The sequence below is a fragment of the Tetrao urogallus genome (genome assembly GCF_951394365.1).
Source record: "Tetrao urogallus genome assembly, chromosome: 5".
NCBI classification, from domain to species: domain Eukaryota; kingdom Metazoa; phylum Chordata; class Aves; order Galliformes; family Phasianidae; genus Tetrao; species Tetrao urogallus.
This window is the reverse complement of record NC_136818.1, coordinates 35020571-35047004: the sequence shown is the minus strand read 5'-3', so window position 1 is coordinate 35047004 and position 26434 is coordinate 35020571. Positions and strand designations below refer to the sequence as shown.

Genomic DNA, 26434 nt, shown 5'->3' with positions numbered 1-26434 from the left:
GGATCTGATCTTGTGTAGCTACAAGTTGTTGCAGTAATCTCAGAGGTTTTAAATAATTTTAAATGGTGCATTCTTTTAAAATAGTTCTTTTGAATAATTACATTTAATGCATTTAGCTGTAAGGTAGCAAAGAAATACGCATAGTCACATTGAGCCAATTTCAAAATTGGTTACAGCCAATTTAACACAACTTTCTCCCAGTTTGATCAGATTTAGAAATTAAATTGATTCTTTTTAAGGTCTTAGATGACACTATCAAAATACACTGTTGTTAAAAGATTAGTAAATGATGATGTTACCTGACTTTATAAAGCAACAGTCTGATAACTATTACTCTGAAAGTGATCAAATAGAAAGATAGTGATCAGTATTCTATCTGATGTAAATTATGCCTCCAAGTGAGACTAAGTGCCTCTTATTATGACTCTTATTGAGACAAGCTGTAAGGTGTAAATCATATTTTCTATATTCTATTAGATTGCATTCTTGCATACCTTTACCAGTGTTGTTTTCAGTTAGTAAATGTCTCTACATAACATTTCAGCTATCCACAAGCCTCAAATACGTTCTCAAAAATGTAGACTTGATTAAAAAGAGAGCGCCCACCCTCCCCTTAAACCCTTGTGGTTTAATCTCTGGCTATCTTCTATTAAAAAACAATTCCCCATTATTTTATTCCATCTCTGAATGTGTGACTCTTACCTCATAAGACTAAAACTGCAGTTTTCTGAAACTTATTCAGATGAGTTGCAATGAGTATTAGCTCACTGTTCAGATTTTCACCATTTGTACCTCATCCCATCTATACTTCACGCAGCACTGCCTGATTCCAGATTGTGGGTTACTTAGTGCTGGGGGAGAACATACAGAAAGAAAGAATAATTTCAGTGTTTGTATTTGTTTAAATGAGGCGTATACATGAATATTAATCTGGTATGAATTAAAGTATTCCAGGAGTTCTTTGAATTTAAGAAGACTTAGGAAAACCAGGCATCAATTATGTTAGAGAAGTTCTAAAGATTGTTTAACATCCTGTTGCTGTGCAGCCTCATTAGGATGATTTCATAACTTTGGAAGTAATTCGGGCCATCTGGATTGCTGAACTACGTGCATCTAACTGCTGAGTTTCATCTATTGTGGTTGTGTTGCTGGCTAACTTGGTCCTCATTCTCTTCTCATGATCCTTTCAGGTCTCTCTCTGATTCTTTTAATAGTGTTCCTTTGTGAAATCTGATCTGTGTAATGTAACAGTGTAGTTCAACGTCAGTTTAATTTATTGTGGTGCTGTAGCTTTGCTTCTGATCTTTGCTTTTATAATTCTTTCTTGGAAATTGTAAGTCCCACTGTCTTATGTTTTTCACTTTAGACTTCCTTGCATGCATTCCAGATGGGAAATCATTGCACTGTCTTTCTGTGCTACTGTCTGGCATGGAGTTCTTCCCAGGAGCCATCTGATCCAAGATCATCTGTAACTCTGTGTTCCCTTCTTCTTATATCAAGATGCTGTTTTTAGAGCATTTTGTTAGGAGCAGGTAGTCACCAAATAAATGCATCTGGCCTCTCAGTTCTTCACTTAGAGGAAGAAGGGACTAATAGAGGTGACTAATCATCGAACTTAGAAGACTAGTGTAAGAATAATTGTGATTAGCAAAGAAGTTATGGTAGAATATGATGTACAGATAAATGTTCTGGTTGAGTAGTGGCGGGGTTTCTTCTCTAAAAAAATACCCTTTAGAACAAGAGTGTATCCTTCATTTCTGCTGTAAAACAGGTAAATTGCTGCTCACTGCCACTGAAAAAGATTGCTTTTCTATGAGTACATGATAGCATTATTGTAGAGCTTTGGAAATACTGAAGTTTTTCAGTAGTAATGGAAGTATTGAGAGAAGAGTCACATTTTGTATAGTCTTACATCTCTTTGCTGCATGTTTTGTGGGTGAGGGATTTCTGTGCTTTGCATCTTAGTGTGACAACAGCACTGCATCGTAGTACCTTATTTAATCATATCTTTTTCATTACTGGAGTAACTGCTGTGCAGGAAGAGTCAAAATGGACCTTTTTCGTTTATTTTGGTTGGGAAACAAGAAGTATGCTGGTAAGTGCATTTAAATATTCTTTCATTATTTTTGGAATTTAATTTGTATGTTGGATAAACTTTCTGTGGTTTTGTAGTTAAATTTAAGTTTGGGGCAGTATGTTCATTTGATGGAGATATGGTATTTTAATATTTGATTAAATTCTAACAGCTGCACTCTTATATTCACTGATGTAGCAAGACAGACCGAGAATCCCATTTATGTTTCAGATGGGTGATCAGGTGAAGAGTAATCTATTTTAACAGTTCCTCTCAGGTATAATTTTCATTCATTGTATTTTCCTGTAGACAATGAGAAATCAAAAGGTTTTTTTTATATTGAATTAACATAATATCTTGTTTGAAAGGAAATTGACTTTATAGAAATTATGCTCCTCCTGGAACACAATTGTACAAAATTGTACAAAATGCTTTTCTGCAGTAGCCTATCTGATTTATGATAGTAGGGTGTAAAAGGTGTGAAGGTCAGGACCCTAGTGAACAGTCAGGAAGAGAAGAATTGTATTTATTTTGAGAGAAAGTAATTGCTTTAAATTATGTTGCAGAACAGTAATTTAATTAGTGCAGGAAACTACCACTAAAACAAACGTAAATCCTAAGGGCTTCCACCAATTGACTGAGTTTTCCATGTAAGAATCTCCATAGTAGGTTAATCCATGCTCTATTTCCAGCATCTGGGGAGATGTACAAGGACAGGTTGGGGTTTTGTTCCAGACTACCAGGGACCAAGCCTTCTGATTGTGTTTGGAGAATATACTTCTATTCCTGCCTGCATAGGAGTGTTAACTGTTCAAAGACTTTGTATCCTTTATCATCAGGTTTTAAAGGGCAGTGAGAGCTTCTCCATTTGTGTGTGTTTTTTGTCCATAGAGAGATGCTGTTTAAGTGCTGTAGCAGAGAGCATGCCACTGTTTAACCAGCTCCTTAGGCTTGCTGATCATTTCATTCCAGTGTTCTAGTTCTTTGCCTCGACTGTACATGTATGGCCCAACTACAACACGCCCCAGCACATGTGATTCTGGGAGGGAAAAAAAAAAAAAGCAGTGATTAACACCCATGAGTGCTTATGTGAAATATAAATTAGAATCTTAACCTTTATTTCTCTAAGAAATTAATGTTCTGAAAACTATGTTTAAATACATTTTTTTTTTGCCAAGGAATCTACACTCGATCTCCCTAGTTTTTACGTGCTAAGATACTTTTAGATGCTGAAAGTGGCTATTCAGTCGGTTCAGACCTTGTTGCCTATGCTCTAAATTACAGTGAGATTAAGGCACACAGTTCTGTCTGTCTAGATCCTCTACCCAAGTGTACTGTTCAAGTGTGCCCTAGTTTAAGGCATTGACAAGCTTAGCAGGGGTTGTATGATACTCTAGCTTGGGAAATCCAGCTATTGAGACACCAGGTGGGAGTCAATACACAGGTTCCATTTCATGTTCTGCCACCAGCTATCTTTCTGCTCTGTGATTAAGCTGATTGTTTCTTCTTAACTATGTAGCCTAGGATGGGGAAGATAATTTCAGGATTTTTGTAAGGCGTTTCGTCATGTGCAAGTAAAAAATGATGAAAGACTCAAACACTGATCCTAATCCTTGTCAATCCTCCAAACCACCTACCCGTAAACTCATCTCAATTATTATTATTTTCTTTTTAGACCAGTATGAATCCAAAGAAGAGTATTACTGTTAAATTATTGAGATCAGATTGGCACTGCAGGGGCAAGCTTGCATTGTGAGCAGTGGAAACACTGAATTCTGATTTGCTTCTCTAAGCAGAATTCCTTAATGGATTCTCTGATAATTATTAAAAGGTGACCTCAAGCATTAAATTTTCTGCTAGGCAGGGGAAATGTTTTTAATCTCTCTTGTATCCCACTGCCTGAACAGCTGTGATAATTAAAATTACTGCTCATCTTCCAAATATTGTAAATGGCTTCAAAATTTTGGAGATGGGGATTTATATGCATAAGCATTCACAAATGATAGTTGTATAAGCTCGTTTCCTTAGAATACCAGAATGAAACAAAAATACAACAGTTTGTGTTCTGATAGTGACTAGCCTACAGTTATCTTTTGCTGAATTTTTCTCTTCTGAAAGAGACATACACTTACTGCAAATAAGTTGTTCTACTTTTTAAATAGAGCAAATAACACTCCAAATCTTTTTGATATTTTATGATTAAAAGTTAATGATTATGAGTCCCTTCCAGGTTTAATCCTCTCTGCAATGTAATAAGAGATTTAACAACCGTAATATGTAGCTTACTTTGTTCAGTGTTCTGGAGCACAGATAGACTCAGGCTTGCTGCATCCAGCTCTGTCTTATTTGCCTTGAAACTGAAGGATTCGTTATACTCTGGATTGGGAGATCCCAGAACAGCTGCTGTCTTTTTACTTCTGACTAACTTATTATGGTTCATTAACGAGACCTTGACATAGACACCTTGTAGGGGGAGAAAGAAATAGATATCAGAGGCAGTTAGGGAGGCTTAAGGAATTTTTTGCTTTCAGGAGTGAATGCCAAGTACACAACTCCATTATGAATGATTGAAATGTATATGGCAGTATGGTAACGTGTAACATTAAGCAGAGAGTACACAGAGGGTGCAGCTTCATCCTGCCCTTTCCAACTCTAGAACTGTTGAAAAGAACAGTCATGTTTTTACCTGTCATCCTTGATCTTCCATTCCTGTACCCTCCTTCCATCTGATGTTTTTTTCTTTAAGCTACTGATAAACAAACCTTTATTTTCGTGTAAGTGTTCACAATTGATCTGACACAAGGGAAGGCCATGTAGTATGTACGTGGATAGATAGAACTGATACCTGATTTCTGATAGAACTGTATCTGTTTCAGGGGAACTAATTCTCCTATTCAGTGAATCTTGAAAAGGTACTATCGATGACTTCTGGTCCTGCTATGAGGAATTTATTAGAAAATCTGTAGAAAAGAAGTGAATGATTTTAAATGGTCTCTGCTTTGTTTTCTTGGAAGTTACAAAAATGGTGACAAGGTGGACAGGGTGACAACAAAATACTTTTATGCTTCCTGTAGGGGACCTGTACTGTACTGTGGTCTTAATCTGTGACAGGGAGATCCAGAGCAGGCTGAAACTACCTCAGTTGTGATACTGTGTTTACTATTCCCTGCTATGCAGTTCATTAAGGTTCGTCTGTGTAACAAAAACAATCAGAAATGTCAGGACTGAACCAATGTTGGCAGGCTCCTTGTGTCTCCTGGTTATTTCCACTGATCCACAAGGTTCTCTCTACTGTTCAGGGGCTGCAGAATTACCAAAACAGATGCTTGTTCTGGCTGAGCTGTTACCTGAGTGCTATATATGGAAAAGAGTAACTATGTAAATTGCTCTGTACAATATCTAGCTTTTAATTACTTCACTACTTCTTAAAAACACGTAATTCACCTGAATCTAAAAATAAATTTCTTTGTATGGTCTTACTTTATGTATTTTCTATCAAATATTAGAGCCGTATCAAGAGCTTCTCATTCCTGTCTCTGTAGGATTTGCTAGAGAATCTATGAATTTATTTAGAGATTATCTCTGAAGTCAAACATGCTGGTAACAGCTTGTTCAAAGAAACCTTATGGTTTGTGATTTGTCTGTACAGAGAGAACTAAACATCTTTTAGCTGTTAGATATTATTTTGCATTTATATTGTTTAGTTTCAGAGCCCATCACTAAACCACTAAAGTTCTGGACACAACAAAATTTGTTTTCAATATCTGAGGCCAACGGCACTTCAGTAGGATGTCCCAGAAGAAAAAAAAAACAGTGCAGGAAGGGCTAACCATTGTGACTCCATGCCACGGTCCTTGAAACAACAGCCAGGCCATCCTGAATTGGGAGTTTTCTCCCAGTTCAGTTCCCCCTGGGACAGCTGTTCAGTGCAAGCAGTTGTTCTGCAGCCCTTAACCTTTTGTCATTTGCCTCAGGTCTTTTCCCTGGGGCAGCTGTTAATTCTGAATAGGAGCACAGCAAAGCAATGATTCTCACTGTGTTCAAGTAGAAGGACAAACTATTAAGAACCAAAGCCAAAACACAGCAGAACCGATTTATCAAAATCTAATTACCCCAGTAACAAAATACAGTTTGTTTTCATTCAAATGACTCTGTTTATTCTATTGAGAGTCACTCAGCATAAGGCTGGGTGGACTAATGAGGAAGGAACAAATTGGAGCAGGAATTCTGGAGCTGGTAGCAAAGAGGAAGTGACACTTACTGACAGCACGGCTCTCATCCTGGAGCTTTAATCCCTTTGCCCTCAGAACCACCACAGTAAGACGACCCAGGCAGTCGTTGTAGCTGAGGGAGAACTGGATATCGCCATACTCTGAGGGAGTCTTGGAAAGCGAAATAGCATTCATCAGATGTCTGAAAAACTCTTCACACGGATAAATGGGAGGAAAGGGTTGTTTCTTCACGCTAGTGCTTTCTGCTACACCAAGGCAGCAAATAGCAATGGTTTTTTTTTATGCTGTTGTGACATTTGATAACACTGGTTAATCAGCTTTCCTGGATCTTCCTTCCTCTTGAACTTTTTCTGCTCTTACAATTTCAAAACAGAAGGAAATAACATGAAGTACTTTCTCATGCGACTCTGAACAGTTGGATAATGCCTGTACAGCTGCTTTTGGGCTGCAGATTCATAAGAGGGGAACTTGAAATCCAAATAGTTATCAAACTGTAGCATCTGATGTATTCAGTACAACACACTTCTAAGTTACTTGTACCCTTCCAATACATCTTCCAAGAGAAGAGAAATTGAACAATGCCAAGCAGCCTGATGTGTACCTACCTCTAGGTTTTCTTTCTCCAGATCTCTCCATACAACTACTTTGCTCTCATCAGTTAAGGTTTCATTTTTCAGTGGGAAAATGACTTGGCCTAGGAGGTGGTGGTGCTTCTGCTTATCAACATGATAAACCAGAAACTTCAGAGTCCTCTGAAGCAATGTTTTACTGGAAACCTGCACAGGAAAAGGAAGAAAATAATAGTTAGGTTATCTGAGACTTTTCCATGCAAGCATAACTTCAGAAGAGGAATTTGACAAAGAGTGATGTAAGTAGGTGGAGATTTTTTGTTATTTCAAGTCAGCGCTCTAAATTTGCCCAAAATTTTAGCTATGCAGGAATCTGAAGATCCAAGGTAAAGCAGTTGATTTTTTAAAAATGCAGAACTAGCAGTTTTTCAAGCCATGAAAATCTAGTGCTATGATAAATTCGCTTCTAGAGACAAATGTTTAGAAGTCTGTTTAGAATGATTAAGAAGACTGTTTAGGAAATGTTTAGAACATTTTTAGTTGTCTGAAACTCAAATTACTTCGGTTTTAACGCTTGTTCTGTGAGGGGCATGGTTTAGTGTGTGCTGTGGTGATGGGATGACAGTTGGAGCATATGGTCTTGAAGGTCTTTTCCAAGATTAATAATTCAATGACACCTGTGCAAAGCTGCTTGCTGCAGAAGCCAAGCTTCTACAAATTATACAATTATACAAATACCGTTCCAGAGACCTCATGGGTTCTAATTTCTAGTCTGTTTTCACTGTAAAGAAATTAAAAGCTACAAAAACATCAATATAGGTTTTCATTGGACATCTAGAGCTGCTGGGCTGCACTGCTCAGCCATAGTTCAGACTATGATTATCCTTCGTAGGACAAATTCAGGAATCCCTAACTTGGGTATAGACAACAAGTAAGGCTGGTTCTGGAGCCACAAACTTGGGTAAGTAGCCTGGAATCTCCAGAAGGCCCAGTAATAAATTGCACCTCTAGTGGAAGCACTTGTGTCTCGGTAGGAGTATAGAAAATTCATTTTCACAAAATGTGCTTTAATTCAATAAGACAAGATTTGGAAACAAAAAGCTGCTTCATCAAAAGTACAGGTACCTGGAAAACAAAGTTTTCATCAAACTGTGGATTAAGGGTTTTACGCTTTATTTTAGACTGCAGGTAGCGTCTTTCATCAGGCAGCAAGTAGATCTTCAGAAACGGACTGCAAGAGTCAGTGGGAGGCTGCAGGTTTCTGGCTTTTATCACGGAGACGAGGAGCCTTTCTGATGCTTGCTTGTATTCTATAGAGAACCAGAGACGGCCAATGTTGCCTTCAGGAAAGTCGGTCTCACTCTTGTCTTCAGGAAACTTGTACAGCTCTGGGTTAATGGTCCCTACAATGTAAGCTCCAGCTTCACAAAATAAAAAGTATCAACATGTTAGTTTCAAGACTGTCGTGGGCATTATTGTACCCACTGCTGTACTAAGGAAATTGCATTTATCTATCTTTGCATAATATTTGCATCTGAATTACTTTTCCCTCAAATCTGGGAGTAGTTGTAGGCTTGTACTGAGCAATGCTACGTCTGATATGCCTTCAATGAACATGCTTCATAATCAGACTGCCCTTCCAAGAGCTGTATTTTTGAAATGTCATACCCAAAGAATGAAATGACGACCGTGGCCCAGACTGGGGAGTCATGCAGGAGTTATTGTCTTCCTGAATTTGCTCTTCATTTGTCAGGTTAATCCAGTCTCGCCCATGCAGCGTTGGTGGAATTATAAATGGAACGCTTTTGGATCTGCTCAAGACATCAACAGCTACTGATTCTTCTAGTTTAAATACAGAAATCAAACTTGGTAACAGTAATATGATTACCTACCTTAGATTAAAAAAAAAAAACAAAAAAACAACAGAGATTCACAGGTGGAAAAAGTAAATATCCTTGTTTGTAAATATCTGTGTAATGCCTGGAGGTCCACCAAGGGACCTCAGATCTGATGTCTTCACAGATCCTTCACCTTTCTCTTCTCTTTTAGAATAAATCTTTCAAAGAAAATGAAGAACTAACTGCAGCTTCTTGTTTTAGAGCTTCAAAGCCCTGTGGTAACGAACTAAGAAAGTTTCCTTTCAGAACTGAAGTCCTAATGCTAAGTTTTTGTATTCTATGTTTGAAACTACTGGGAACAACACAGATACCTGGGCTGTATGTGTCTATGTAACAGATAAAGCTGTTCCATACAGCAATAATACTCAACTATACTGCCTTTTACATAAATTACAAATTATCATTGCATTCATAGTTTTAGAAAAGAACAAAGCAGAACATATATATTTAATCAGATCATAGCTGATTTGAATTTCACCAGGTTAAAGTGCCTACTTTAAAAACAAAACGATATACCTTTTTGGTTGAATTTCAGAAGATGACTGATCTTGCAAAATGGCATTCACAGGTGTTGTTTTGACAGGATTAGGGAGCTCTTCATAAGAATAAATAAGGCAAAGCTTCTTCCAGAGCAAGTACGCAGTTATTCCAATGAGAACAAATAAAAGGATCCCCGCTATCACACCTCCAGCAACAGTAACTATTTGCTCTGTACAAACAGAACACACAGATAGCAGGATGAAAGTTATGCACCTTTTGGAGGGAGATGGGAAAATTAAAAGTACCATTTTCCTTTAAATTTTAAAAACATCCTGAAATGCAATGTTCTGCTCTAGTGCACTCTTCTGTCTTTGGCTGTATTGTGATATAACTCCTGAAGACGTGAAGAAAGTGTTCAGGTATGTTGACAGTGACTACAGTGTAAGAGTCAACAGCTAGGGGAAGGACAACCCAAGCCCTAGTTGTTATAGATCCTTATTTTCCTGTAACATAAGCACTTAGCTTAGCATGGCAGAAGTGCTGGAGCTTTTGTAACAGAAGAAAAAGAAAACCCGGGAGCACCTACATACAAGAGGTACTACTACATCAGTTTGTTTTGATATACCAATTCTTCATCTATGCTGGGTTGAGACTAGTCCTGGCACAATGAACAAAGCAAAGGTCAGGATGTTTTTTGTTTTTCATGTTTCCTGATTGGCAAAGGCAAACTTAAGTATCCAGTACACGCTGTCTCCTGAACCCTGATTATTTCAGATAAAATCAAATCTACTTGGGTTTTCTTATATTTTTTTCACACCAATAAAACTGGGAACTTAAGAAATTAATTAACAGGAATATAAGGATTTCCATTATGAAAATTTCCTTGTAGGCCAAGAGCAGACAGTTGATAGTGAACCTCAGTTCATTGCCTTACGTTTGCTGAATCCTAGAGCAAAATGCTGTAGAGACAATTTCTGCACTGCAATTTACACCAGCCTGCCTTGGCCCAGCTCTGAACTTTGAGCTGACATGGCTGCTTCTCAGTGAAGAATTGATCTTCTCTGACAGTGAGCCCAAACTGCAGAATTCTCTTTTTCTCTACACTGACGGGAGATGAATTAGGATCAGCTGAGTACTGTGCAGTGACTGAGCTTAGCTCTCAAGGTCTCCTCTGGAATTGCTGTGACAGAGCCCTGGTGTTCTCTCACAACTTATACTGACTTTTTCTCTTCTCTGGTTTTAAGGTGCAGACCGGTGGTTGAGAGTGAGATCTGAACCTGCTTTGGACATTGGCTGCCACCAGTGCGTCATTTCCTTTTCAAATACCAGAAGACAACCAACTGGGAGGCTTATCAGTGTCTGACCCGATTGTGAGGTTTAGGCTGGAGTGCTTTCTAGCTCATGGTTAAATGTTCTGAATGGGAGAGGTTCCTGACCAGAGTTAGTGTAAGAAATACTGTGGGTAGGCTATAAATTTTGCTTTTTGGGAACAAAAATGGAAATCCAGAAATTCATAATTATGTCTCCCTCCTTTATCTGAGTCTTTAATGAGTGTCATGTACTATACTGACATCTAGATAGAAGAGCTTGATTAAAATCTACTCCCCATTATCTACTATCTCATTCAGTTCTGATACTGTGTGGGCAAGCTGAGGTAGTCTGCTGAGATGCAGCCTCCTCAGGTGGGGTCTGTAACATCCAGCAATAAGTAAGGCACAGAGGAATTGGAAAACTGACTGCAATTTCACATGGCCTTCTTGTACTACTTCCAATAGGTAGGGACCCATTCCTGATCGGATCCCAGTGTCCTGGAGCACAGCAGCACATGGGCTGCCTTTCCTTCTGGGCAGTGTTCCCAAGGTAGGAAGATGACTGCTGCTATTCCATATATTCATTAGCACCAAGGTGTTAACTCAAACTGTTTTCAGCACCTCTCTGATTAAAGGTTTCTGCTTTCTCATCTTTTTTCTAACTATTCCTGTTGCACCCTTTTTTATCCTTGCTTCTTTTTTCAGACTCTGAACTCTATAAAGATAGCCATAAAATACCCATAACCTGTATAGCTACGACTCATCTGGTAGTGGTGTAAGTATTTATGCTTTGTTCCTCTCTTGTTGTTCTGTGTGCTTGGCACATACCTTGCAATTAGTCACCTCTGCATGGCAGTAGAAATAAAGACAACATAAACACAAGGTATTCAGTCACTGGTGGTAGGAGTTTGGAGTAACAACTTCAAAGCTAGTAGCACAGGAAGCAAGCTGCAAATAAAAGTATCGCTGATCTTTTCTCTGTTACTATGTTGCAATGGGTGATACGGAATGTCCTTCGGCTACAGAACACATGTAAATACTCTGCTGTAAAATTAACCAGGCCACAGTGCTACCAAGGCCTTTCTCCCATCCTACCTCATTTTCCTGCCTTTGGTACAATCACAAGAGCCAGCTTTCTTTCTTTCTTTTTTTTCCAGCTCCCCTACAGGTGTGTTCCCTTAGCTCTCTGCAGGCATTGGCTGCCTGTGAGCCCTCTTGTCAGCTGTTTATCCAGGCTCATGGAGCAGCCTCCCTGTTCCTGCCTATTCTACAGCAATGAGCACTTTGCTGTGCCTTCCTCCAGGCTGGATATGCTTTGGTATTTAGCCAGGCTTATTCGTGCAGTACTTAATCTGTGGAACATGAAATGAGTGCCTATTTGAAGTGGGTTAATATTAACATGAGGACAAATCTTGTTACGCTACACTGATAGCACAGTCTTCCCTTATAAAAATGCACAGTATGAGGAAATATCTAACAAATTCAGCCCTGAGCACAGAAATCATAGAATCACAGAATGGCCTGGGTTGAAAAGGACCACAATGATCATGTAGTTCCAACCCCTTGCTATCTGCAGGGTTGCCAACCAGCAGACCAGGCTGCCCAGAGCCACATCCAACCTGGCCTTGAATGCCTGCAGGGATGGGGCATCCACAACCTCCCTGGGCAGCCTATTCCAGCAGTTCATAGGGCATGCTCAAGTGTGTCTTCAGACAGGCAGTCAATAGATCTATGGCTTAGAAGGCCTGATGCAGAAAGTGCTTTAATTTAATGTCAGTGAAGGTAAATAGAAATGAGTGATTTGCTTCATAGAGGTGTTGTATCAAAAATGCAAATACTGATGGCAGGTGGTTCAGCTATCTGGTCTACCTTTCGGAAGTTAATATTTCAGTGAGCTCAGCTAGGTTCTATTTAATGTGTGTCCTCTCCAATCCCCAGTCCTTAATGTGCCCGGCAGCAACCCTGTGTTCTCCTTTAACTTCTGTCATTAAGAACAGAAAGCTGAGGTGTGCTATGATGCAGCCAAGAACAGCAGCTGTGTCCTGATTTTGAGTAAAAGCGTCAATTGCTCATCTCTTCTTTCATAAGTTTGATGTCCTGAATTTGTTCAGTGCAAAATAAGTATTTCTGAGCCATTCTCTGCCAGTGTGTCCAGTTCTGCTGGTTTAGTTATTGCACTCCTTTCAGCAAATCTACCTGGGATTTAATGAGGGCAAGGGGCATTTGGCTCATTTTCTTTATTTAGTTCATTTTATCTGATCAGATCAGAAACAGAACCAGTGGTTTAGGGCACGATGTAGTACCGCTTACAAAGCCAACCACTGAACTAAGTTAAAACCATTGTGTGCCAGGACAAAATATGTATCATCTAAAATATCTACCTGCCGCTGTGAGCAACTGATGTATTGTGTTGTGCTGTGGCATAGGATCGTGGCAGCAGCCATGGAGCTGCCATGGCACTACACCCTGCAATGGGGGTGAGTGTGCTGCTTGAGTGCTGACAGAATCACAGAATGGCCAGGATTGGAAGGAACCTCAAGGATTGTGGATCTCCAACCCCCTGACACAGGCAGGGCCACCAACCTCCACATTTAATACCAGACCAGGCTGCACAGGGCCCCATCCAACCTGGCCTTGAACACCTCCAGGGATGGGGCATCCACAGCCTCTCTGGGCAGCTGTTCCAGCACCTCACTGCTCTCTGTAAAGAACTATGTGCTGACAGCCTTTCTCGCAACACAGAGAAACACTGGTGCGTACCTTGTGCCTCTTCGGGTCTGGGCCCCTTTTTGTCTAGCATCTACTTATAATAATCTTTACTCAAACTCCGCTGTAAGCCTTTTTGGGGTGGTGCGGCCAGGCACTTCTCCATCACAACTTTTAATCCCCATACAAATACTCAGGTTTATCAACATTTCAGCTGTTAACATAGGCAGAGCCTAAGCCGAATGGTGGATTGACCCATTTGCCCAGCTGCTTGGGGGCCGGTTTCCCACCCCCGCTCTCCCGAAGCCTCCCCATGACCCCCGACACCGCTCCCAGCCCTTACTTACCGGGCATGAGTGCTCGGGCTCCTCTTGCGGCTCGCCTCCATCTGCCCCGCCCGGGCTGGCCGGGAGCTGCCGCCCTCCGGGGGCCCGAGAACGGGCGGCCCCGCCCCGAGGCCGGCTGACTACGAAAAGCACCTCGGTGGTAACAGTCTGATCTTTTACTCGCCTAACAAACGCAACCAGAACAGGTCTTAACTAACGCATTCACTCGTGCCTAGTGCAGGAGCAGTTCTGCATCCTAACTCCTTCCGCCTGCCAATGTTGGCTTCTTTCTCAGCAAACGCAGCAAAAATCTGTACCTTCAATTTGATGTGCACTTGCCAGCAAGGAGCTGGAGGTGACTGTTCCCCTTTACTCTGCCTTGTGAGGCCCGATATTGAGTGCTGTGCCCAGGTCCGGGGTCTCCAGCACAAAAAGGATGTGGAGGGTTTGGAGTGGGTCCGGAGAGAACAGCAACGATGCTCCAAGGACTGGAGCGCCTCTCCTGTGAAGATAAGCTGAGGAAGCTGGGCTTGCTTAGCTTGGAGAAGAAAAGGCTGCAGGAAGACCTCAGTGTGGCCTTCCAGTACTGAGGGCAGCTTATAAGCAGGAGGGGGACCAGCTTTTTACGCTGTGATAGGACAAGAGGGGATGGCTTTAAATGAAAAGAGGAGAGATTATGATTAGATGTTAGAAAGAAATTCTTTACTCAGAGGATGGTGAGACACTGGCACTGCTGCCCATGGAGGTTGTGGATGCCCCAGCGCTGGAGGTGGCCCTGGGCAGCTGATCAAGTGGTTAGCAACCCTGCCCGTGGCAGGGGTTGGGATTAGATGATCTTGAAGGTCATCTTTAACCTAAGCCATTCTGTGATTGATTGTGTTCTGTGATTGATTGTGTTCTGTGATATGCAGCACCATTTTTATTTAAAAGCCAAAGAAATGCATAGGAATTCAGTTAGTAGGATTCTGCTAAAAATCAACCGTCTGTATGGGACTTAGAGTGTCCCACTGTTGATGCATTTTGATTTAGCATTTTCTGTTGAATTCTGAGTCCCCTGGAAGAAAGTAAATAGATTATTTTTACACGTTCTTTTTTGTTAACATAAATATCTGCATTTTCTGCTGTAAAATAGCAGTAACTTTTTGCATTGTGCCCATCTAAGTCTTGTTTCTTACTGAGGCCTTTAAAGGGTGGTATAAAAACTCATTTTGTAACTACAACCACATTTACTTTTCTTCAGGATAACTACTGACGCATCCTAATTTAGGATGCAGAGTAAATGATGCTGAGTTCTCCCTTTTTAAATTATTTTTGTAGTATAAGCTATGAGAACTACGAGTCAGACCCCGTGATTTCTGAATTGCGTATTTTTCTCTTCTGTTTCTTTTGTTGTTAACTGATTGCTTATTTATACAATGCTTTTGGAAATACTCGTTCTCAGGGAGCAGTATAGCTCATGATGTGGGGGAGATACCAAATAGTCTGTGATTTTACTGTGTTTGACACCACTTTGCATAAGGCTGCTTTTTTTATTTCAGTGAAGGTTGGTTGGCCTTGTTTGGTGCAGTGGAATGACGATACTGCTTTCCTAGCTGCTCTCTTCTAACGTCTAGATGCCTCCTAGCTTCAGCAAAGCTGAAAGTGAGATGGGAAAGACAGATGTGATCATGGAGGAAATGCGTAGAAAAAGTATGCTGCTGTAATGTTGCTCTTAAAACTTCTGAAAAAGAGAAAAGTTTGAAATGGATAATAATTTGTTAAGGAATTGTGGTTAAATGTCAGAGCATTCAATCTAAGGAGCATTCTATAGCAGAACAGCTTTCTAAAATGTGTTCTTTTTAAAAAAGATGTTGCCGTGCTCCTGTGACACCAACCTAAGTAATGCACCTGTTTGCAGCCTTTATCTTATATCTTACTTTTTCAGCTGGATAGCTCTGAGATATTTTGCTCAGTGTATTTTACACCACTGAGTTTCCAGTGAGGTTGATTGCGTAAAATTACCTAATGCTGTTTGTAGGAGGAACACCCCATGGCAGAGGATAGAGAAACACTTAGAGAAGATGCTGCTGTAGAATCACAGGTATCAGATTGTCCTAACAGTAGGTAGTGCTGGCATAGTTAGGTTGCTAGATTTCCTCTAACGTGTGGTCTCCTCTGTAATTTATTAACACTCTTAATGTTAGATCAGATTTCTTTCAATGAAAAGATTTCTTTTAATTTTTTTTTTTTTTTTCCTTTAAATCCAGGCATTTTAAGTGAAATGTATTTGAGTTCTCCAGCCATCTCCACCACTTCCTTGCACTTGTGAGTTTTCACTTTCACATTGGTGGCGCCTTCAGCTAGAATGACTTCTGTACAGAGGTAGGCTTTCTTTCCCAATTAATATGTAGCTAATTTAATTCAGACTAATGTTTTGGTCAGGGACATAAAGGACTCAAATCTGCGGGGAGCTCTAACAGCCACCCTCAGTGCATCAAATAGATTACATCAGTATACAGAAGTATAATGGTGAATGGCAAAAATAATCAGTACTTAGAATTTCTATAGTACATTTTATTCACAGTCTCCCAAATTGTGTGCCAGCCTTAATTACTGGTAGTTAACCATCGCAAAAGCATTTTGACATAATAGTTATTGTTAACCTTATTTTATAGACTGCTTAATAACTGGAATTCCTCCAGATTCACACTTGTGTACTGGAGATAAGAATTTCTTCCCACAATCTGCTGTTGGCCTTGTGCCGACCTCTAGTTCTTGGCTTTAGCAAGCTATGGATATGTGACTATTTCATAAAGGAAGATGCAAATGAAAAATCTAGTCTATCATAAAATATCTTCTGATGGATCTGTTCTGGGAGCCACTTGTTGATTTCCTTTCAAAAGAAAAGCTAGGAGTGAAAGAGAAAGAGAGCAGGGACATCCAGAAGGGATACAGTCCCCCAGTAATGCTTCCTTTCAGCTTCACTGTTGGCAGTTGTTGCCTTGAAGCTCTCAGAGTGTTTCAGGTCATGATCCAGAACTGCTCACAGTAGATCTGCAGGTATGAGGCAGTCAGGGTCAAAACAGAGAATGGGAGAAAATCTTCACCAGCTGCCATGTGTGCTGCCTCTAAGGGCACCTAAGAGAAAGGTAGCCAGGCAGGGAAAATGGAGAAGCTGAAACCTAACACAGGAACCCCACTTTGGGTTCCAACTCTGGTGTTTCATCTTGGCCCAGTGAACCCCCTGAATCTGTAACTAAACTTGATGCTCTCCATGGAGAGATGGCAGAATTCTCTCTGGACTTGTGCAAACCTTCCTCCTGAGTGTGTCTGTCAGCTTCTTTCTCTAGCAGAACAGCTCAGTGGTGCCTGTGAGCATGTGAGAAACAGGGCATGCTGTGCAAGACAGATTTTTCCATGCTTTGATGCTCTTCTATTGCTATATATTTCTGTCCCCGACAGCCAGGAGCACAATGCATTCACTGTCTCCTAAGGGCCTTCTTAAAGATCTTTTCAGCAGCATTACAGTATGCCTAAAAATGTACGTAGTCTGCATGTCAGGGCTTCTATGGAATTTAGAATCTTTCTTTTTCTACCTTGTATTTTCCTCTTACTCTTAGTATGCTTTAACCACTGGTGTTTCCTAATCCTGCTAGGAATAGCACCTCCTCCTGCTCAAAGTTGGGCTTTGGTATGAAGGTGAATCAATGTAGTAACACAAAAAGCTTTCTTGAAAGTGACTTCTCTGCATTCTGTTTCATACAGGAAAAAAAAAAAGTGAATTTATATGCTGTTTAAATGCATTCTCTTATTTTACAATAAGTATTTTGGAGATGGTGTCTGCTTTGTTGTAATGTGTTTGCATGGCATATTTTTGCGTTGAGAAAGTTAACAGCTGTTGCTGTTCTAAATAAAAATCAGTACAAAATGTTCCTCTAGAAAGGCTTTTAATAACAAGCTCCAAATTCACAGATGTTGTGCACAAGGCCTACAGAGGCTTCTTGCAGAGGCGGTGGCTGGGAAGCTCTGTGTTGCTTGATTTTAGAGCTTTTGGGGGCAATGTCTGCCTTCTTGTTCTGGCTTTTACAGCATTTGGCCTTGGTAACAGAAATCTAAATTGTGCAGGTGGGACAAGGCCTTGCACAGTCACTTGTGTACACATGCAAAATGAACCCCTTGCCATATATTTGTTCTCAAACCTTCCTACATGTGTGATGACATAGCAATTACACCATGTGCAATGCAGCCCCAGTGGGTACAGCTCAGTGGGACTGGGAATTTACAACTGTGTGCAAAAATTGATCTTTTTTTGGGGGGGGAGCTTATACAATTGGAATGAAATACTGAAATCTGAAGATCTGTGGCTTCTGTAGTTGTTTCTGTAGGCACAGTCACCCAGAGACCTTTCTGTGTATAGCAGTGGCAGATTTTCAGAGGCCATCCCACACATTTGTATTTGAAAATAATGGTAAGATAACAGTGCCCAAAATCTGAGCAGGATTAGTGAGATCTGGGGGATCCTGACCGGAGGGGAAAAAGGATAAAGTTTTCATGTAATTAAGTCCTAATTGTATGTGAGTTCAGCGGCACTCCTCTGCAAAGCTGCTGGGCCACCTGCAGCTCTTTGGCTCCATCTGCTGGGTTGCAACGTGCAAACGGCTGCACAGGGCTGTGCTGGGTGACTGACCCAGCTTCTGGCTCTGACACACGGGTTCAGTGTGATCACAGGATGCACCGGGCAAGCATCGTAGTATATAAAGGGGCTCTGCATGAAACGACTCTGTGCCTGTTCTTGTACTGCTGTTGCCACAAAAATAAAGGTAAGGAGGACCGTTCACAGAATGTGTGGTGCTGTACAAATAAATTGCAATGTGTCGTATGCACAAAAAAGAAGTCATGATATCTCCTAAGTATAATTGATACAGTGGTATTCGGCCCTAAATGCACATAATTCCGTGAGATATCAGTGGGCTCTGGCCTTGGAACCCTCCATTTCATTAGAAATGAAATCAGAAATAGTCACATGGGCAACATCACAGAAGTTATGTGAACTCTTCAACTGATGGGGGGGGGAGAGGAGAGGGGGTGCGAAAGAAGCAGATGTGTGCAGGCTAGCAGTGACCAAGCCTGCCTGCTGCAGCCTGTTGCACACTGCCTGCTCCTCCCACTGCTTACACTTTTTTCCTCTAGGAGCCAATCTGACCGTTTCTGTTCCTTTTCCAGCCTGAGGTCCGGTGGTACAGCATGACTTTGGAAATGCTAACCTGAAGGACACCTGCCTGCTGTTATCCAATGTATTATACAACTTGGATTGTGTTTACAGAGAAGCACGTTGCTTTTCAGGACTTGGTACTTTTTTTTTGTCCTATCAACCTACTTCTTTTTCTCAGAGAGAATGAATGAGAGCTTTGAACATTCTGTGTATTTGGCAACCAGGGGGAGTGAAGGATGGGAGAGAGTTAAAGATTTTCTTTGGATTCCTGAGACCTGTGAGTCAGTATGTCCATGAGCAAAGGTTACATAAACTAATGGATTTAGAACAAGATTTTGTTGCATAAACACTGTTGCTGCTTTTCAATCCGTCACAGAGTCAAACCTGCAGATTACTGTGGGCAGATCCAGCCCGAGGCTTACAGTCCTTCTCACTGAGTTCTCTCTGGCACCGGTCTAACTTGAAATAGCACTGTTTCCTTGCTGTGGAGCTGCTCGGAGATCTGTGTGTACTACCTTAGAGGTTTGAGTTGTGCATGCCATATTTCATGCACAGTACTGTTGCTCTCCATGTCTAATTTGGAATGCCATCCCTGTTATAGTTGCATATTAGTTGCATATAGTTGCATAATAATTTGTTCTCTTTTGTTTAACCAAGGATCACTGCTGTTACGAGGGTGAACCAATAAAGGCAGCTCCAGAGACTGTATCTAAAGCCCTCTTCACATTCCTCTGAATATCCTGAAGCCTCTGTTGTCTGTCTGCCTTTCTGTCATGCTCTCTCCCCACACATCCTGATCTCTCAACTCACCTGAGGGATATCAGGGAGAACAGCAGAGCAAGGCGAAGGTCAGAGATGTGGAGATGGATTTGCTGCCGAAGCATATTGCCTAGGGAGAGGAAGGCTGGTTTAAGAGTGTTGAATGTTAATCTAGAGGCCATGGGCCACCAGACAACCACACTGTGATGACTCTGAGCCAAACTGTTTGGGAATATCCCAGGTCATATGAGAAAACAATACCTTTCTTGGGGCTGCACAGCGATGTTTTTTTCAAAGTGGTTCAGAGTGGGGAATTATGTTCCAAGCTGCGGTTTTCTTCTTGTACAGTGTTTTCCTTGGTACTTCCCCCAGCTTCTTGCTGATACTGTTTCCTCATTTTACATGTGGAAACTGAGGCATAGAAGTTCAAATCTTTATTTAGATGTCTGGCTGTCATTAAGCAGAGCCAGCTGTCTCTGGAGCAGGCTTTGTTCACAGCACTTAGCCCCCGCTATGAGGGGGCTTTTCTACAACCCAGAAAAGACACCAGTACTTTCTTTTTTCTGTTTGTTGTCCAAAGACCGATTAATTATTTGACTCATATTTGTGAAAGGAAACTAAGGACCATTATTGTATACACTAATGTGCTTTTGAGAAGACTTCAGACCTAAGACATAGATTAAAATTACTGTCATTCTCAAAGAGTAATGTTTTGTCCTGTTTGTTTTTCTGCTCCCTGTTTCTGTGTTTCTGAGAACCCAGGCACCTAACAGAACAGATGGAAGATTTGCAACAAAATGGGGAGTGAATCTAAACATGTGATTACGTTCTCAAAAAGGGCAAAGCTCTCGTGGCATGAGAGGCAGCTTAAAGCTACCCTAGAAGTGGCTGGAACCATTTTTGCTTGGTTTTGTTTGATTGCTTGTTTGTTTTTCGCAGTGGGGCTTTTTTGTGTGTGTGTGCTTTTTTTTCTTTTTTTCCTTTTTTTTTCCATATATGCTTTTATTTAATACTTTTTTCCTGCTGGATATTAAGCAACAGTGGAGAACAACAGTTGTGCACAGTGGGAAGTGAGATCTGGTCAAAGCAGAAGTGAGAGCAGAGTAACAGTCCCTTGTTTTAAGATGAAATTCTAGGTTTCCTGACATGAAATCTTTGGTTTACACAAAATATGCCTAAAAGAGACATCTTGTTTGCGTTCTTCATAATCAATTGTTATTCTATTATTTTGGTAAAACAGAAGGAAAAGTCTTTGAAACAGATGAGATTGCTTATACCAGCAGGCCGCCTTCTAAACTGCCAAGGCAAAATCAAGGTGAAAGAACTGCTCTGCTTTGTTGAGCAAGGTGCTTTCAAAAGCAAGATAGGAAAAAAAAATAGATGCTGTGGCTCTAAAATACCAGTTTTCTCAGTACTAAAAAGCCTTGAAAGCTTTTGGAAAGATTAATCCCCCAATAAGTGTGCCGCATCTGTGCTGCTCCTTGGAAAAAATTTTCAGTAGCATTACAGCATTATTCCCAAGAAGCTTGAATGTCGGTGACCTGCCAGATTTCACGATTGACCTTATGATGTGAACAGATGAGATAAACCCAACAAATCATCTTTCTTTTCACAGAAAAAATAAGTTAGAGAGGCTCATCGTACTGGCCACAGCTGGGCTGGCCTTTGGGGCACTCCTTTTCCTAAATAACTCCTCGACATGGAAGGATGCTTTGTAGCTTTCTTTTTAAGTTAAACATATATATATGTATACATCATGAATTGCTTTCTTAAGTAGAATGTCAGTATGTGTTCAGATGGATTCTGTTGGTAAATACCAGTGCTCTTTAACTGGAGAAAAGAAGGCTGCGGGGTGACCTCAATGCAGCCTTTCAATACCTAAAGGGAGCCTACAAACAGGAGGGAAGTCAACTCTTTGAAAGGGTTAATAGCTGCAGGATGAGGGGAAATGGTTTGAAGTTGAGGGAGGGAAGACTGAGGTTGAATGTCCGGAGGAAGTTCTTTACTATGGGAGTGGTGAGGTGCTGGAACTGCTGCCCAGAGAGGCTGTGGATGCCCCGTCCCTGGAGGTGTTCAAGGCCAGGTTTATGGGACCTGTGCAGCCTGGTCTGGTATTAAATGTGGAGGTTGGTGGCCCTGCATGTGGCGTAAGGGTTGGAGATTCATGATCCTTGAGATACTTTCCAATGCAGGCCATTCTGTGATATCTTTGAATTATAGATGTTTGTGAATAATTTTATTTTGACTTTTGTTTGTTTGTTTTGTTTCTTATCTGATAGACTTGCTTTCTTCATAAAATTTCATTTAAACTGTGTTGCCTATGTCACATTGAAGGCAAATTGTCAGTTCTATGCTTTCAAGTGATCTCTGATGTGTTTTGCTTGCCTAAAGTGCCATGAAAGCTGGTCTGACTGAAAGTCCTTTGGGTTGGCATGAGCACTCAGATTAACATTTAGCAAAAGCTAAAAATCTGGCACTGTATACAGAGCACCAGTTTCAGTAGGGGCTAGCAGTATCTGGAGTGAAGAGCATCTAACTGGTTCTGTGCATAATGAAAGTTTATTTTGCCTGGGGTGCATTAGCTGCTTTTTGAAAGTTCACGCAGACTGTCCTGCAGTGCTGCTAGTCTTAAAAAGCACTCAAAAATATTTTACAATGGCAGTGTCCAAGACCTGATCCGAATTGGCTGTGACAGATGACATTCAGGCAAATGAGCAGTGTTTACCCCTAAGACAGTATGCTGTTCCTGTAGGGCTATGTTTTCTTGTAGACTGGAAGGTGTTTCAGAAATGCATTAAACTAAAATTGACCTGGTTGCAGGTGCAGCTTCACTGGCTTAAGTGGCTTTGAAATAGCAGCCTTCCAGGGTTTGCAAACAAAGCCTGTGGACAGAGATACCAGCAAATTGCAAGCAGCATTTTTGTGAGTCAGCTCAGAGAGGCACTTCTTCCCTAAAGAAGTTCATGAACGTAGGCTGGAGTTAGCCTAATGTATCTGAGGACACCATATTGGCTTCTTGGTTTCCTGTAACTGTGAACTTAGTCAAAGAAAGAAGCAGAATAAATTCTGCAAACTTGGATTTGAGACATCTTTGTGCCTTTTCCAATTACACAAAAATTAAAAAGCTGTGTACCCATCACAGTGTTACATGTGCCAATGATAGGTATGCTGTTCAGGTAACAGTTGGTCACCAGTATCTCTCAGTAAGAACATTTTGATGCTTTCATTGAAAACTGTCAATCTTTCTGGACTTATCAAATCCTGGACGGGAAATCTATGTGACTCTATCCTGCAAAGGTTTTAGAGAAAACATGCTATGATCCTCACATTTATTCTGTACATGTTCTTGGGATATGGGACAACTTGAGACAAATTTGGAAGTTGCTTTTGACTGGAAGGATTGTGCATGGAGTCATTTCAGTTTGTATCCTTAGAACAGTGCTGGGTTATACAAGTGCTGGGGCATGTCTCAGCACCTCAGCCAACACCTATTGTTGGAATAAGGAAGTAACTAGCAGTAGAACTAGAGGGAATGGTCTAAGTTTGTGACAGGGGAGGTTCAGGTTGGATAGCAGGAAAAATTTATTTTCTCTTCTCTTAAAGAATGGTCAGGTGCTAGAATGGACCACGCAGGGAGGTGATGGAGTTACTGTCCCTGGGGGTGTTTAGGAAACGTTCAGATGTTGTGCTGAGGGTTGTGGTTTAGTGGAGAAATATTGGAGGTAGGTGCACAGCTGGACTGGATGATCGTAGAGATTTCTTCCAACCTTGGTGATTCTAGCAGCGCTTGCGAAGTCCTATACCATTGTGGGGAGTTTGCCTGAGCTGCTAGGAACCACAAAAGGAGTGCTCTGGAACAAAGGGGTTCAAGGAACTTCTGCTTCTAGCCTTGCAGGGTGCACAAGGTCAGCACAAGCTGCTGACTTGAAATGCCTACTCTGCTTCATTGCTGTAATAAACTTGTCGAGTGAAATAAAGTCAGAAGGCTGCTGCTGACCTAGGCATGGCTTTTAACCCCTGAAATGCCTTCTGACCTGCAGCCAAAGGAGCAATTGCTCAGTGTGTGTGTGAAGGATTTCTTAAGAGCAAAACCTGACAGCATATAGAAAATGACTTCGTTTTTGAAGGCTTCAGGCTGCAATCTTGTGTATGCAAAAGCATTAGGTGGGGGGGAGGGTTTTGGCCCCCTCTGCCAACAAAGTCGCCTGCAAGGTGGGATTCTCCCACCAGAACAGGACAGGACTGGACAGGGGATGCTCAACGGGAGCAGCGATAGAGAACCTTGCCATGTCGGGGGGTGCCCTATGAGGTGCAGCAATTTGTGGCATATTACTTTTCCCATCTCTCCCAGTCAGCTCAAACATTCTGTCTTTTGAATCCATTGGGACAGATTAGTCACCAGTCCATACCCATACAACTGGTGCATTCTGGGTTTGTCTTTTGTTCTGTGTGTGTGTGTGTGTGTGTGTGTAGTTGCTTCTCTGTTTGTTTATGCTCTAGATCACCAGAAGCAGGGAGTGTCCCCTACTGATGTTTTCACATTTCCATGAGGGTAGAAATTGAACACAGCCAGGGTAGCTTGGCCCAGCTGCCAGCTCCTCTGTATATCTTCTATCATTTCCTTTTTCCCTCATTTCTATCCCCTTCTCTCTGCTCCTCCTCTTCCTGCCCCTCTTTGCCTCCCCTCCCTGTGCTTCCCTGGCGGCACTGCTGGCTCTGCAGGCTCTGCACAGGCCCTGTTCTCTAATCAGATGAAGCTGCAGGATTATCTCTCTCCCTCCCTTCTAAGCTCCATTTTATTTCCTCTCCAGCCAGGGGGGAGGCAGGAAGGGGCGTCACCTCTAGGCAGAGGAAACCCCATCTCCCGGTCTCCTGCCTTTGATGCTCTCTAGCAATCCCCCCTCCTTCCCCTTATATACTCACCTTAGTGTCAACAGCATCAGGCGGATCAAAGAGCCCAATTTCTAAAGGAAACCTGAACTTTTTTGGCTTTCATTCTCCACAAATTTCTGAGCATCTATTTTAAATCCCCTCCAAGTAGCTTGGACAGGGAAGCTGGATGTGCCATCTGTGAGTAGGGGCAAGGTAAGGACCACGGGAGAGTAACAAAGCAGATGAGGGGAAGGGAGAGGAATTGCACAGAGACAGAGCCAGGCTTCTGTAAGTGCTGTGCTGGCAGCAGGGGGTTGGTAAAAAGCCTAAAAAGCCAAGGAAATTGTAGTTCTCTCTTTTAGTAAAATATGAGACCTATGGCTCAGAACTTTAATGGAATTTAATATAGTGCTACACGTTGTGGGATGGTTTTTTTTGCTGTGCTTGTGTTTTAACTGAGGTGTGCATGTATATGCCTGGTAGCAAGTATTGGTAGAATAGACTTGTCACCCTATTTCTAGATTATATATGGCTTTAAGTATTACTTTTTGGTGCTAATCTACTGGAGAATGGTTTCTTTTCTTTACCACCAAGCATAACATATGCTGGTTTTTTAATTCCTAAGAGGTTAATGCCTCACACTGGAAGAAGAACAGGGAAATGCTTCAATCCTTCTGAATGTCAGCTTTGTTTCTACACTCTTCTCTCCTGAGTAAATAATCAATTACTATTTAGGATAGCCTTTAATGTTTTCATCTCAAACAGGAACTTGTATTTTTAAAGGCTGAAAGTTCTATTTGGTTTGGCTTTTTATTGCTGTTAGTCAGTGTTTTTCATCAGAAATCACTGTAGAAGACTGTTTTGTGCATACGTTGCAGTTCCTAACCTGTGATTAAATGTAAGAATTTGTGCTGATGCACTTGTGGGTTTGGGGGAAGAGGTTTAAAAGGGGTATGAAAAGCCAATGTTTATTTCTGCATTCAGAACTTAAAGCATAGCAGATTGGCTGGGAAGATAACTATTGGATATTCTTCATAATAGAGGTTTGCATAAAAATGATGAACCATACAAAGATCAAAATCTACCTTTTTTTTCCAGTGACTCTCGTTTCGATGTAATTAGCCAACACAAAAATATCAGTGATTTCCTCTCTCCAGGATGCAGATAAGTCTGCAAGTAGTTGTTTGCACGTTTAAAGTTAAGTAGTAGGACTGTAGTAAGATCTGAGGAATCTGTGTGTGTAATAATTAGGTTAGGGGGAGGTTTCATTTAAGAGGGTGGATTTGTTGAGTGCTTTGTTTTCTATGCCATGGCTCAGTCACTCTGTAAAAGCACTGTTCTCTGAATGTAAGGTTTAGTTGATTTTGCTACCCAGACATTTTTACACTTGAGCTTTGCTCTGCAGAGCTGTAGTTAGAGTGTAGATACTGATGCTTTCCTAGGGCTGCACAAACAACAGGAGCAGTAAGTGCCATACAGTATTGTAGTATTTGAGCTGGCTTATGGCATCAAATCTGATGAATATCCATTAGTTAACCACTCCAAATCCACATTTTTCCTTACACGGTAAACCGTATTATTTCAAAATAAACTTGAAAAACAAGAATATATGAGGGGAAGTGGAACAAAGAAAAATCATTATTTATGATTATTATACTTATGAAAGTTAGATTTTTCTTGGTTTAGAGCAACAACAAAATGATGTACATTAGAGGTTGCTTTAAAGCACTCCAGATGTGTAGCAGTATTTGCTATACTGGTCAGATAATGTTATATTTTCTGCAGAATAATTCGGTACAGAAGAGCAGCAAAATCCTCTTCCTTCTTCAGCAACTCTTCTGGAGATTAGAGGCTGAATATGAAGATGGAGTGTATTTGATCGATCCCTTGCATTTGGGTATTGCCAGCTGTTACACATCTTTCAGGAGAATGTAGTCTAGGAAAGCAGCTTTCAAAGAGAGTTCTGTTAATGGTATTTATTCATTTTCCATAAGCATTTTCCAGTGAATCAGAAAAG

At 41.1% G+C, this 26434-nt stretch overlaps 1 protein-coding gene across 1 annotated transcript; it reads right to left on the bottom strand.

Annotated features, from left to right (window-relative positions):
• Positions 1–2976: 2976 nt before the first annotated feature.
• SYT15 (synaptotagmin 15) lies at positions 2977–19727 on the bottom strand (the record flags this gene model as incomplete). The annotated part of the gene is made up of 9 exons (XM_079535879.1): positions 2977–3113; positions 4361–4537; positions 6336–6456; positions 6912–7082; positions 8001–8296; positions 8544–8686; positions 9290–9482; positions 13613–13779; positions 19597–19727. 9 exons carry the CDS (start codon positions 19725–19727, stop codon positions 2977–2979), a joined length of 1536 nt encoding a protein of 511 aa, XP_079392005.1.
• Positions 19728–26434: the final 6707 nt, after the last annotated feature.